A 12,892-nucleotide genomic window follows, 5' to 3' on the forward strand; every position below is an offset into this window, starting at 1 on the left:
AGTCGCTAAGACACAGCCTAGGCTAAAATCACAGGGGTGATGCACTGGCAGAGGCTCCTCTCTGCACGATGCGCTTTCAGAGGAGTTAAAGGCTGTACAAATGATAGCTGTCATTTGGTAGGCACAAGGGAACCAAACATAACCCTGGTCACACCATGAACTTCTAACACGCCATTCTCACCCTTAGACTTCCCAAGGGCTTAAAGTCCTTTGATCCCGATGAGGATCAGCGGCTTTGGGGCAGGAAGTGGCAGAAGTCGGAAAGATACATCGACCCCCAAAGTCAGGGTCTGCATAGGGAGTTAAATCCTCTCTCAGAGATGGCATCTGATGAGCTGCTTTGGGAAACTGGATGATGAAATGGAGAACTCCTTTAAAAGGCTGACCTTCCCGTTTGCAAGTAGAAAATTTTACCTTAGGGAGAAAAGAGAAAATACCACAGGAGAATGGGACATGTTCCCCCTGCAAACTGCACTATTTTTATCAAATAAAAGTGAGAGTTAACGTACCCCCATACAGCTGGTTTCAGCTAAGGGGTTCCAGTTCTGCAACCCACCCTGCACAGGAGATCTCGTGTACGCAGAGACCACCTCTGAGAAGAGAGAGGGTTAAACAGGATAGACATGGATGCTCCTGGAGCACTGAACCTGTCATCACTGTAATACTGGAAAGAAAGAGCATCAGCTGTCCTGCGCCATCACAGCACAACCTATCTGCCCGCTGCAGGGAGCGTGCACGACTCAGGTCTCTGTGGACCCATCCTGACTCATCCCCTTCCCAGCCTGCTGCGCTTGGCTGACGTGTTTCATACCCAAATAATCAAGGGTACCTGGGGAGTCAGCTGCACCCGCGCTGCCTGGGAAAACATTATTACTTGCACCAGCTCTGGAAAGCCCTGTGAGGCCCCGGTGGTCCCCAGCACACAGCAGCCAGGCAGCGAGTAGCTGTGCTGCAGCACAGAGCTGGAGCCACTACTTTTTTATAAAAGACTCTGCAGTCCCCACATATAAATGTGCTGTGAACATGCGAGAAACACCAGAGTTTTTTAGTTTTCTCCCAGAGGCTTTGGTACTGACTTTTATTTACACACAGGCTCTTTGCATTCCCTTAATGGTGGTGGTGGTTTCATAGCAATGAAAGTCAGGTTGTTTTGGGCAAGATCCTCAGCTGGTGTGTATTAGTATCACTCCAACAATATAGATGGTGCTGGGCTGATTTACACTACTGGAAGGCTTTGCCTTTTAGAACACGAATGCATTTATGATACAGCTATACTACAAGAGGGGGGTCAAAGAAGACTGTAAAGGGAATATAAATGTGTCTTGTAAGGTGCAGCTGTAAGTTACATTTACTCCAAGGCTTGTTTCTGTTGCCCATGGTCTATGAACCAGATCCAATTCTTGTTTAGTTTGAGATTTCTTTGAATGGTGCCTGGGAGAAGTGACTGCAATTTATCCACTGCTAATATATTGTGATTTGACACTTGCTAGGACTTGGCAGCTACTCACAGAAAGAAATATTGATTGTGAAGAATAAATTCAATATAATAGTAGAACAAGGTAGCAGGACATCATTGACACCATTTACAGCCTGCAATTCTGGAGCACCCTTTGTCTCAAGTGGATGGCAAATGTTAATTAAGGTGCCCTCTCTGGCATCAAGCGACCTGATGTATTGTCTCATTTTGAATTTTTCTGTCTGTAAAATGGGAACAATACTTATTCCAAAGTAGCTGTTCATAACAGTGCCATTCTCATGCAGCTGTGAATTTCACCCATCAATCTAACTCGCTGTAACTATGGGTAACGACTGGGAGTAAAGGATTTTGGAGGCATTGCTGGGATCACTGCCTGTCAGCAGGGCTTGATACTGTCTGCTTCCTCATCTGGCCTCTCTCTATCCTCCTCTCTAGAGGTATTTGCTTTCTGGCTCCTGTTTAGATTGCCAGCTCCTAGAGCAGGGATGATGTTTTCCTTTTCTGTTTGCATAGAACAGGATAAAAACCGGGCTTCTACTCACTGGTGCCACACAAGGGAAGAACGATACTAGTGTTTCACGTCAGCACAAACTCAGGGCTTGAAATCTGCGTCATGAAACAGATTAAATCTCTCTTAATAAAATCAGGAACAGCTTAGAAGAAAGAGTACCACTTTATCTATTTCAGGTATTTCCAATGCCATTTTATACATCCCCCTTCACGCTCTGTAGAAATGTATCGAACATCTTGATCTCAGCCATTCATGAGAAGCACGTGCTGAAGGGCTTTGCTGAATCAGGCAATTAATGAGATTTGTGTCATGTAAGAACTTGCTATTTTTCATTAGGTAGAGCAGAAAGAAAATAGTCATTTTTTACAAATCAGGAGATGAAAAATCTCTCTGAAACACACCCGCCTCTACACTGGCAATTATTTCACAGTCACCGACCCCGAATGATTAATTCTGCACTATCATGAACTGCAGAGCCTAGCTAATACTACATGAAAGGGGGAAAAGTGGCACTTGCCTTGCGTTTGATAATACCAGAGGGGTGATGGGTGCGAGTAAAATACGGTTGAAACCTCTTTCGATGTCAGGCTATGGAAGGCCAGGGTGTTACCAGGGCTACCTATCTTTGGGCATTTCCAGCACAGAAGACAGATATCCCAACATTTACTCAGGGCTGCTCTTTGCTCAGCACCGTACAGAACCTTCTGCTAGCATTTTCGTGCTAATCTCCTGCTGACAGGGACTGGCCTGCGAGGTATTAGTGCTGGCAATGACAGGAGACTTCAGTCTCAAGGACTTGAATTTGGCGTCTAGGGAAAGCAGAGACATCAAACACATCTGTCACTCATCCAGGTTCCAGTTTATAATTGCTCGCTTTCTGTTTAAATTTTACGCTGCTGCTTGGTGGGTCACAGAAACCACTTGGCTCCTGACAGTACCTGTCAGGTTATTGTCATACTTGCACATGCAACTCTGCTCTCCATTCCAATCTTTATTCTTTTGGGAGTCTGTGTAAAAAAAAAACAAAACAGGGAGGCTTGAGGCTTCCCAGGGAATGGAGGAGCAATGGCTCCTGCTCCCTAGGTATGCGAGATCAACATCTCTTAGCTGCATACCACGAGTTGTGGGTACCCAGGAGTACCTTAAAAATGCAGCTTTTGCTGCTGGCTGGGACTTTTCAAAGCTTCAGGAGAACTGCTGGATGAGTGGGTTTGAAAGGGCAGCACCTGTGCCCTATAAACACAGACAAGAGGTACGAGATGTCTAAAACACTGTTTATGTAGCTTGTCAGCTGCTTTGTTGCAGCGACTTTAGTGGTTCCCTCAACCCATCCTATTATTTCTCTCTGTTGTTTTTCTCCCCTCCGTTTTACGCTGCTCTCTAGATTCAGCCTTTGTGCACGACCAGGCAGCATAGGATATGGCGGGGACAGAATAATGCCAAGCAAAGCCAAGGCCTATTCTTTTCAGGTCTGTTTATATAGGGGGTGAGTAAGACACAGGCGCCGCGGTGCACCCCATTGTAATGCACAAAGCCTGCACCGAGTCTTGGTGATGGAATCCAAAATGCTGTCAGCTGCTAAACTACAGCTCTTTTGATGACTCTGCTTGTTGAGGATAATTAGACTGGTGCAGTACAGACACACACATGGATGTCTCTATTCTTTTTGCAGTTGCAGAGCACATGCTGTGAATCCACTATGAGCACCAGTTAAAACCTAGGGCAACATTTTCAAGTGTGAGCAAGACTTAGGAGCCTAGGATTCACTTTCAAAGGTGACTTTAAAACACAAGTCTCATCAGGAGCCAGCAGGTTTAGCACTTGACATTTAAAAGCACCAATTTTTATTCTTTTAAAAACTTTTACTCATGATCTTTCAAAAAGCAGCACTCCCCAACTTCTGTCAGTGTATTTTTTTAGGAGGTCCCGAGGGCTGGCAGCATCCTTTAGGCATGGACTCTTGCATAGCAAAGTGGCAGCAGTAATCTAGGGGTAAACTTCCAGAAGACTTTATAAGGAAATGCTGCAGAATTCTGCAGAAACAGGCCAACACACTGCCACTGTCACCAACCCTCCAAGGGGGAAGAATAGTCAGCGTTTTATGCAAACAAGGCTCCATTCAAATCATCCATGCTGGATATCTGAAATCATGAGTTTCTCTAGCAAGTCTTTGTCTTGAGAATCTCATCAGTAAATTGAAACTGGTTCCTGATGGTAATATCAGGTCTGTGAAGTGCAAGAGGAAAAGGGACAGAAAAGGAAAAGACAAGACTGGTATCTGTATCACTTGAAACTGATAATGTAGCTTGAAAGGGAACTGCATAACGAAAGGTTGAGTTATTAACTGCTTGGATTTTTGACACAGAAGGCACAAAGTAATTTTTCAGGGTCTGTCAGTAACACGTGGGGTCTGGGTTGTGCTTTCTGAAGCTCCCCTCCCTCCTAGGTAGGATCAAGTTCAGGATCTTTGCTCTAAGACAAAAAAGTCATCAGAGAGACAGAAGCACAAGCTTGTCACCATGTAATTTTAATACCAGAACGAACTCAGTACTCAGGGACCAGGAAACTTGCTGACATCCCTTCAGTGTCTGCCAAAGCTAGATAGCCCTGAAAAACACATCTTAGGAATCCAGGGATTGCTATCTTCTGGCAGACTTGCCACCAAACCAGGAATTCACTGCATATGGTGATGCTATTTAGACATTTAAATATGAGATCCCAATGAAGCATGGTGCATGAAGGCACTATAAAGGTGTTTTGTTTTGGTTTTCTCCCCTGAACACACGCAAGCTTGCTTTCTGGGCAGCTAGCACTTACGCAGCAAGTATTGCAGTGACTTGCTGACCTTGGCTCTACTGTGAGCAGTCTTTGTACAGGGATGTTCTGTTCTCAAACCATTTTCCTGATGTTTGTGGCAGAAGCATTTTCTTTGTAGATATCAGACTCGACTATCTGATTGTTCCACTTATCCCAACTATCAGATATGATTAATGGCAGTTATGTACACAGTATTCTGAATCACTGAGGTAATATGGAGTGCTACTGCTGCCATTACCATTTTAGAGTATGGTCTTATTACAGGAATGAATTCTTCAGCCCCTGATAAAAGAAGGTCTCTCTCCATTTGAAAATTTTATACAATGTCATGGAAACAGATACTCTACTTAGACCAGGTATCTAAGTCTTGTGGTTAAGCTAATAGACTGAAACTCTACAGATTTAGGTGCAAGTGCCAGCTGAACTACAAATTTGACGTATATATCTAAGTTTCTCTGTGCCTCACTTTCCAGGCTATACAGTGGCAATAAAGACCCCTCTACGTTTTATCACTTTACACCTTTAAAGTAAGGAACTGCCTCACAGAGATCTCCCCCACACCAAACGCAGTGGAGCCGCTGGCACATAACAGTCTGAATATTGCAGTAATCATCTCTCAGTCCCACAGCAGAAATCTGCAATAGCCAATTGAAAAAAAAATCCATATGCAGAGCAGCCATGGGACTCCATCCCAAATGTATGTTTGCTCAAGCCTTTCTCCAGTGCACCTTCCTGGCAGCTGCTAGCTCAATTGCAGTATCCATGTTCCGTTGCACTGTGCAGACCTGTTGGATCCCCTCCAGCACAGATGTACAAAATTGTTCAGAGGCCTCAGTGCTGAGCCTACGAATTGCAATACATGAACTAGACCAGTTAATTGCTCAAACTGTTGCTCAAGTTACAATGCAGAACCTCATCCGTTAAACCTCGGCATAGACAAAGAGCTGCACGCCTCACAACTTCTGACAAAAGCTTCAACAGGCACAGAGAAGGGGGGTGTGGGGTGTGGGGGTGTGCGTGTCGCAGTAGGGAAAGCAGGTCTTGTCCGAGCATTCTGCCAAAAGGGTGCACCTCCAGCAAGTTCTTCCTTTCAGTATTTGTTGAGTGTAAACAGGTCACAAACGCTTCCTGCAAAGCTCCTACTTAAAACCATCCATCGCCCGACGGCCGATACGCAGTACTGGAAATGGAAGGATGTTGGTTAGGCGGCTCCTCTGCTGCACAGCCCGGCGGCTGTATCCAAGCACAGATCTCACTGTCTTGAACGATGAGCACAGCCAGAGCGTTACGGGAACCTTTTGCCTAAGCCCTTGCAGCTACAGCACTTGGATTTTCTATTCAGTAGCTGAAGATTTCCTCCAGTGCCATTAACAAACATGGAAATCTACTTTTGATGTAGCCCTCCTGAACTGTTGCTTCTAAGGACATTTCTATCCATCAACTTCTTCACTTGGGATGGGGTTTCCCTCTACACCCCGGGCCAAGTCACTGTAAATCATGAAAACCCTCCTAAAGCTTGGGCTTAAGTGGGACTTACAATGTTTGGGGCTGATCCTTTGTAGTAGGATGAATTTCAGCCAAGAATATTCACAGAAAACTAATACCCTGAAGGCAAGGCCGTGAAGGAACAGAAACCGCTTCAAAATCAACAGATTATCTGCAGCACTTTTTTTCCATGCAGTATTTTCCCCAAATCCAGCTCAAACCCTAGAGGAATGAGAGACTTCACAGCCTTTCTGTGCTGAAATACTGCTATGTTGCTAAGTCTGTTACTAAGCAAAACATGTTTTAGCAGCCTAGAAAACATTTTCAAAACACAAGAGAAGATTTTACTGTTTGTAAACCGGATCTGAGCTTCTTTTCTTTGAGTATAATGAAACTCTTAATACTCCTAAATTCTCGTAGTTACTGAGAAAGCAAATCAAAATCAGACTGGCTTGGTTCTATCCAGGTTCAGGGGAAATGTGGTACAGCTTTGTGAATTAACTCCTCTTTATGCCCATGAACACAGTTAAACCCAGGTGGTCTTTTGTGGGAGGGAGGAAGGAGGAAATGTGTAGTAGCCTAGGGGAAGTGGTGAAGCTGATTCATGGTAAACTGTACAATATTCCTGTCTATCCCATTTTTATGAGGGGGAAGTGACTGCAATTATGTCTAGCGTCAGCAGATCCACCCAGGAGCACAGCATCACACGTTGAACCAACAGTATGGACCTGTCTATAGAAGGCAGTCCCCCTTTTGAAAAGGCTGAGACGATGGAAAGGAACGTCAAGTTAGTTGTGGAAAGCTATGCCACCTGTGTGACGAACAGCGCTCATCTCTTTACGCTTGTCACGCAGAGATGGCAACCAAAAATGTGTGATGCCTCTAATTTTGGTGTGCTGTTTATGGACAGCGATTTACCCAGTGAGTAATGACAGGGGCCAGACAATTATCTTCATTATTTTAGGTCTGGATCGCTTCTGGGGCTTGAATTCAGAGCTCTGTGCGACTGAAGCAACATTTCAAATTTTATATATTTATATATTCATGCACATACGCACACTCAGAATTAAAACAAACAAAGCAGGATTTTTTTCTCATAGTGGAATTTTAACTTTCTGGTTTTCAGGATGTTTTGGAGGAGTTTAAATTCTGACATGAAACTTTTAAAACTGTGAATCACTGACCTCACATATTCTGGAGCCACACTGATTTCTGCACCACGCAGGCTAGAGGATTTTGACTGCTTGTCCCTGTATTAGTTCTAGTAATTTAAGTTTAGTCAAAGGCCTTCTTCCATCCTGAAAGAAACTGCAGTCCATCACTAAATTTTCCTATGTTTAGCATTTCACAGAGATACATGTTATGCATTGTTGTTGTTTTTTTAATTGCTTGTGCATGCATAATAGCTTTAAGTGATCCCCTGTGTTTTCAGTGGCCTGTAAACTCCATTGTGCTTCCCCTTCTATTTACTCTCAGGAAGACTATCCACACCTGCCTAGGGATTATCACACAAAAATGAGAGATGCTGGCAGTCAGATTAGATCTGTGGGTGCTGCCACTGGCCGCAGATCCATAACAAGACCAGGTACAATATTTTGGGGCAACTGGGAAATAATAGTTACGTGAAATCTCTTTCTAGAGGAAGCCTGTTCTTGTGTTTAGGCTCGAGGCACTGGGGATCTGGTTAGACCTTTGTGTGACCCCAGGTAAAATACTTGTCTTGGTGCCCAAACTGCAAAATGGAATCGTAACATCACCTTCACCTTCCTTCCTTGTCTAAATCAGAAACTACTTGGGATGGGAACAGCCTCCTCCTGTGTGACTAGACAGTACGTAATATAATGGGCTAATTGCAAAATAAAAAAATAATGATTGTGTGCTGACAAAAAAAAGCACCCATGAAATAGAACCGCTCTTCACGGTAATAGTCCAAAGTGATGATGACATACTACAGTGGTTTGAGCAATTGCCGTCCACAGGTAGATGCATCCAAGGTGGTTTGTATGTCACTGCATTACCATGTAATTAGAGTAGCGCTGCTGAATTGAAGCTGTTACTGGGAAGGAGGAAAAGAGACAGACAGTTTGTCCAGGAGCACACGACAGAGCTGCTCTTCCACCTGTGCTGACAAAGATTTTAGTGGGGGAGTGGGCAAAACCTCTGTGCTGTGGGGCACTCCCATCAGTGCAGCCCTGTTAATTTCAATAGCTGCTCTCAATTTGTCTTAGTTCAGAAAGGAAAGATAAGTCCTTCTTTGATGGACCCTTTATCCCCAGTCCCCCAGTAAACCATGCAGGATGGACAAATAAAAGCCTTGTTTAGTAATGCCTTGGTTTGAACAAAGGGTCCATGGCAGTTTTGCACTTGATACCTGAAACACAAATGCCTATGACATCCTCTCCTGGTTTCAGCCTGGCTCATTCCATTTTCTACCCTTAACTGAGCCAGTCTATACTAACCATCCAGGAATACTTGGAAATCATATTTAGTCTTTCACCTTTGCTTATTTTAGCATACACAGAGTGGAAGTGGTTTACTCAAAGTAACACTGAACCAGGAAAATACAATGAACATGAGAATCCTTAGCTCCTGTCAGCAGTCAAGCCCAGGATCATCCTGGCCATCTGAGCTCTTATTACTGTTATAAACATGGAGAAATATTATCAAATAATTAACGATTTCAGTTTTGAAGAGACAAAAGCTGACCTATCCATTGGTAGGGGTGTGAGGTACATGAAGTTACTCGACCTGAAATAGAAGCTGGAAGTTAGGCGATGTGAGTCCCCAGGATCTCAGTACTGTCTCAATACCACATCTGAGAACAGCACCTTGTGATCCTCAGGTAGCTCCTCTGTCTATTACCCTGACTTCAACAGTCCTCTCTGTCCCCTGCCCCAATCAGTTCCCACCCCCGGCTCTAACAAGAAGCCAGGAGGCCACCGATGCCAAAGCGATGGCATTTTGTGACATGCCTGACAGACTAGTCTGACAACTTGGAGCTTTTTTTTGCATAAACCATCCAAACAGATGGTCACCACTTTCATGTATCAGTCTGGCTGGTATCTGCACACAGGACCTACAGGCACAGATCTGAAATCTGAAATCCCCCATTTGGCTGAATTCTGGGAGAAGACTCGAAAGGGCTTTACTGTAAGGCTACTTCTCAATACTGCCATTGGGAGACAGGGTGCTTTTACCTCCTTGGCAACTCTGTAATATCTTTCATTCGCACTTGCAGAGTAACATGCTGTCAGTTAAAAAGCAGCTTCTGGGAAGCAGTGACCTTTAGGGAATGTCCTTCTACCATGCGGTCCTCTCTCTCCCACTTCCGAACCTGTGCGCCATTCCATAGTGTACCCTTGGTGGCAGTACTTAGTTGTTTGGTTTTATTTCTGAATTTTAATGATGAATTATTTCCAGTATTTCCAGCAGGCTGGAACAGGGGCACTAATTGCTACTCCAGATTGGGAAAGTGGTCCCCCTCTCAGCAGACACCTGATTTGTCAAACAGGGTTATATCGCAGCATCTTGAATTTGGTATCAAGACAGTTTTACCCGTCTAGCTGGTTATATTTGCAGTAAGTAACTCTTGGCACTTGGGGATATTTTACCTCTTTCTCTGGCTTGCTCTCTGTGTTTAACCTTCCCTATCTTACATGATGACGCTTTGGGTCCATTTTTCCCAAATGTTAGTTTTCTCGGGCAAGAATCTGAACCACAGACTGTTCCTCAGCTAACAGTTAGGTAAGCCAGGGCTGACTGTCAGCCTTGATGGCACTGTTGTACAGGTAACGACTAGTTTCATTCATAGCATCAAGCTGTTTTTTTCTCTAGCTACACTGAAAGATGCACATCTGTTTTTCTAACCGAGCAGGGCATGAAGTCACCAGACTCCTACTACCTCCATTTGCATTCACTGTACATAAGTGCTGTACGCTGATTTCAATAGAAAGCTATAGATCATGACTGGCATAAGGAGTGTAAGGAGGACAACGGAAAATACACATTTGCTTTTCTGTACAGGCTAGTGGATCTGTGGTAATCTCATGAATCCACAGATGACAGCTGTCCTTAAAACTGCATGTGTGTATCTCTGCATTTATTAAAAAACTGCACAAAGACAGGCTGCAGAACCGCTGAGTTCTGACTATCAACAACAAAAGGAAAACTTAAACAGCTCAAGGAATCATCCAAATCCCCGCCGGTTTCATTTGCATCGTTAAAGCGTGCAGTCCCGCTTCAGGAGTCACTATGTTTAAAACTGGGAGAGTCATTATTAAGTATCAGTAGTTTGCTGCCTAATTAATTTAAAGCGTAAGCACATGCAGGGAGATTACACCAGGGCACTGCTAAATTAGGCAAGAAGAAACTACTGCTCTGGACTACAGAAATTTTCTTCTATTGCTCTCCGTTTCTCTTCGGTTGACTTGTACGCGGGTTAACGCAAGCCTCCCGGCTGACCGAGCTAGCCAAAGCCACTGCGCCCAGGCTCCTCATTTTCAGAGCATCGGAACGGCAACTCTGATTGCAACGCGGGGGGGGGGAGAGCAAAAAACTGCCTCCCTGGCGATCCCGAACTTTCCAGCGCTGCCTGCCGGGCGGTGCAGGCAGGCTGCTTCGGGCAGCGCCGAGGCCCTTCAGCATCCCCGCTCCCGCGGGGACGGCCCCGCTGCCCCCCGGGACGGCACCTGCCCGTCCCCGGCACCTCGCGCCCCCCCCCCCCGCGGGGCGCCGGGGCAGCGCTCCTGCCCGCCTGCAGCCGGGCGATGCCAGCCCGCGCATCCCTCGGGCCGCGCAGCATCCCCGGCCGCGCCGGACCGTCTCCGGGCGCGCATCCCCCGGGCGCTGCGCGGAGCATCCCCAGCAGCGCAGCCCCCCGCCGCCCCCGGGGCTGCCGCCGCCGCCCGGCGCTGGAGCAGCCGAGCAGAAAGGCGCCCGGGGCTTCTCGCCGCCGCCGAACGAAAAGGAGAAGAGCCGGGGGCCGCGGCCGCTTGGTGACTTACGCCCGGGCTTTGGGGAAGCCCATTGACAGCAGGATCTCCAGCGACGAGCCATGTTTGATGGTGCCCGCCCGGTGCTGCCGGTTCCGCCGGGGGATGACTTTGCTGTACAGCTCCTCCTTGGCAGCCATGGCGTGCGGTGCGGGCTGCCCGCGCTGGGCCATCACGCAGCCATCGCCGCCCGCGCAGGGCCATGCACACCCGCAGCGCCCAGCGCCCCGCCGGGGGCCGGGGCAGGGCCCTCCTCCGCGCCCGGCCCAGCGCGCCGCGCAGCAGAGCCGCGCAGTAGAGCCACGCAGCGCAGCCGCCCGGCCGCCGCCACACGTGCGCGCCCCGCGCAGCCCACGCCGCCGCCGCCGGTGGCTCCGCAGAGGCTCAGCGGGAGGCGAGCACCGGCCGCCCGCCCCCGCGCTTAAAGCCGCCCCCGGGCGGGCGGGCGCAGCCCCCGCCCCAGCCCCACGCCGCCCCCCGGGGCTCGGGGCGCCCACCCGCCGCGGGCGCGGCTCGGGGAATGACCCACGCAGTGGGCGCGCCGCAGAAAGCAGAAACGATGGCTTACTTTAAAAAACAAAAGCACGTGCACAAAACATTATTTTGCCTTTTTTTTTTTTTTTAAACCTCTGTGTCATATTGACCCCAGCACCCAGCAAGAGAGAGCGGAGGGCAGGTCGGGTGTTCTGCACCAAGCGCAGGGACCCCGGGCACTCTGGCCGCCACTTGACGCCGCTTTGATGTGGTTGCACTAGTGGTTAAACAAGAGAGGGAAAAAAAAAAGAGTTGCCATCCAAAATTTCCAGGCTCGATCTTGTGTTTCTGCATCCTCCTCAGCCCTCTCCAGGCCGTCCCTTGGAACATGTAGCCTCAGAGCATTGTCAGTTCCCGGGCAGGGACTGCTCTTCCTGCTGGAAAGCCCGCTGTGCCACAGCTCTGCTCCCATCCCCTGCTCCCCTCCCATGCCAAAGCTGCGTGTTCCTACGGGCTGGAGGTGACAAATACTGCTGCTTTCTGTATGTCAGGTCAGGCTTCAGTTTGTCGTGTTTGGGCTGTAAACCAAGCGGTTTATCTGATAGCCCCCTCTGTTTCTTTCCTGACATCCCTGCTTCCCCCCTCTGCATTCCCCTTCACTTCTAAAGACAAGTAGATACCACTAGTGATCTTCCCCGAGCAGGCCCAGCTCGCAGGACTGTAGAGAACAGCGTGAAATTACAACCCTGCAAATAAATAAAAACCATTTAAACGCATTTTTTAAAAGTACAATAATTTGTGTTGGGGAAGGAAAGCAATGTTGTCAACGACGAATCTATCACTACGGTTATTACTATTAGCATTAGGGAAAACAAACAGCCTATTTCCATTTTGTTGTATCAATGAAGCCAGAGAAGGGAAGAAAAAATCCCCTCCCAGCGATCCGCTCGTTCCCCTCCCGTGCCAGTTTATTTTCTGCCGCTTTATCCAAAGGCGTGATGAGAAACAGGCACATGCTGCAGGCAGCACTCCCGTGCGACACTGGGGTCTGTGTTCCCACCGGGACAACAGGCCGGCAAGTCATCCTCGAACTGGCCATGAAAATGAAAGCACCAGAAGGCCACTGCACAAAGCACC

The 12,892-nt window shown here is 47.4% G+C and overlaps 1 protein-coding gene across 2 annotated transcripts in view; it reads right to left on the reverse strand.

Moving 5' to 3' along the window:
- UBASH3B (ubiquitin associated and SH3 domain containing B) overlaps window positions 1-11,803 on the reverse strand; it is a 75,584-nt gene extending 63,781 nt beyond the window's left edge. Inside the window, exon 1 of one of the 2 annotated variants that reach the window (XM_056322694.1) lies at window positions 11,294-11,803. In XM_056322694.1, coding sequence (XP_056178669.1) covers window positions 11,294-11,345 — 52 coding nt within the window. In that variant the 5' untranslated portion in view covers window positions 11,346-11,803. The remainder of the gene's footprint in view (window positions 1-11,293) is intronic. The other variant, XM_056322693.1, reaches the window with a different exon arrangement.
- Between the last annotated feature and the right edge of the window lie 1,089 nt (window positions 11,804-12,892).

Source organism: Falco biarmicus, chromosome 20 (assembly GCF_023638135.1).
Source record: "Falco biarmicus isolate bFalBia1 chromosome 20, bFalBia1.pri, whole genome shotgun sequence".
NCBI classification, from domain to species: Eukaryota; Metazoa; Chordata; class Aves; order Falconiformes; family Falconidae; genus Falco; species Falco biarmicus.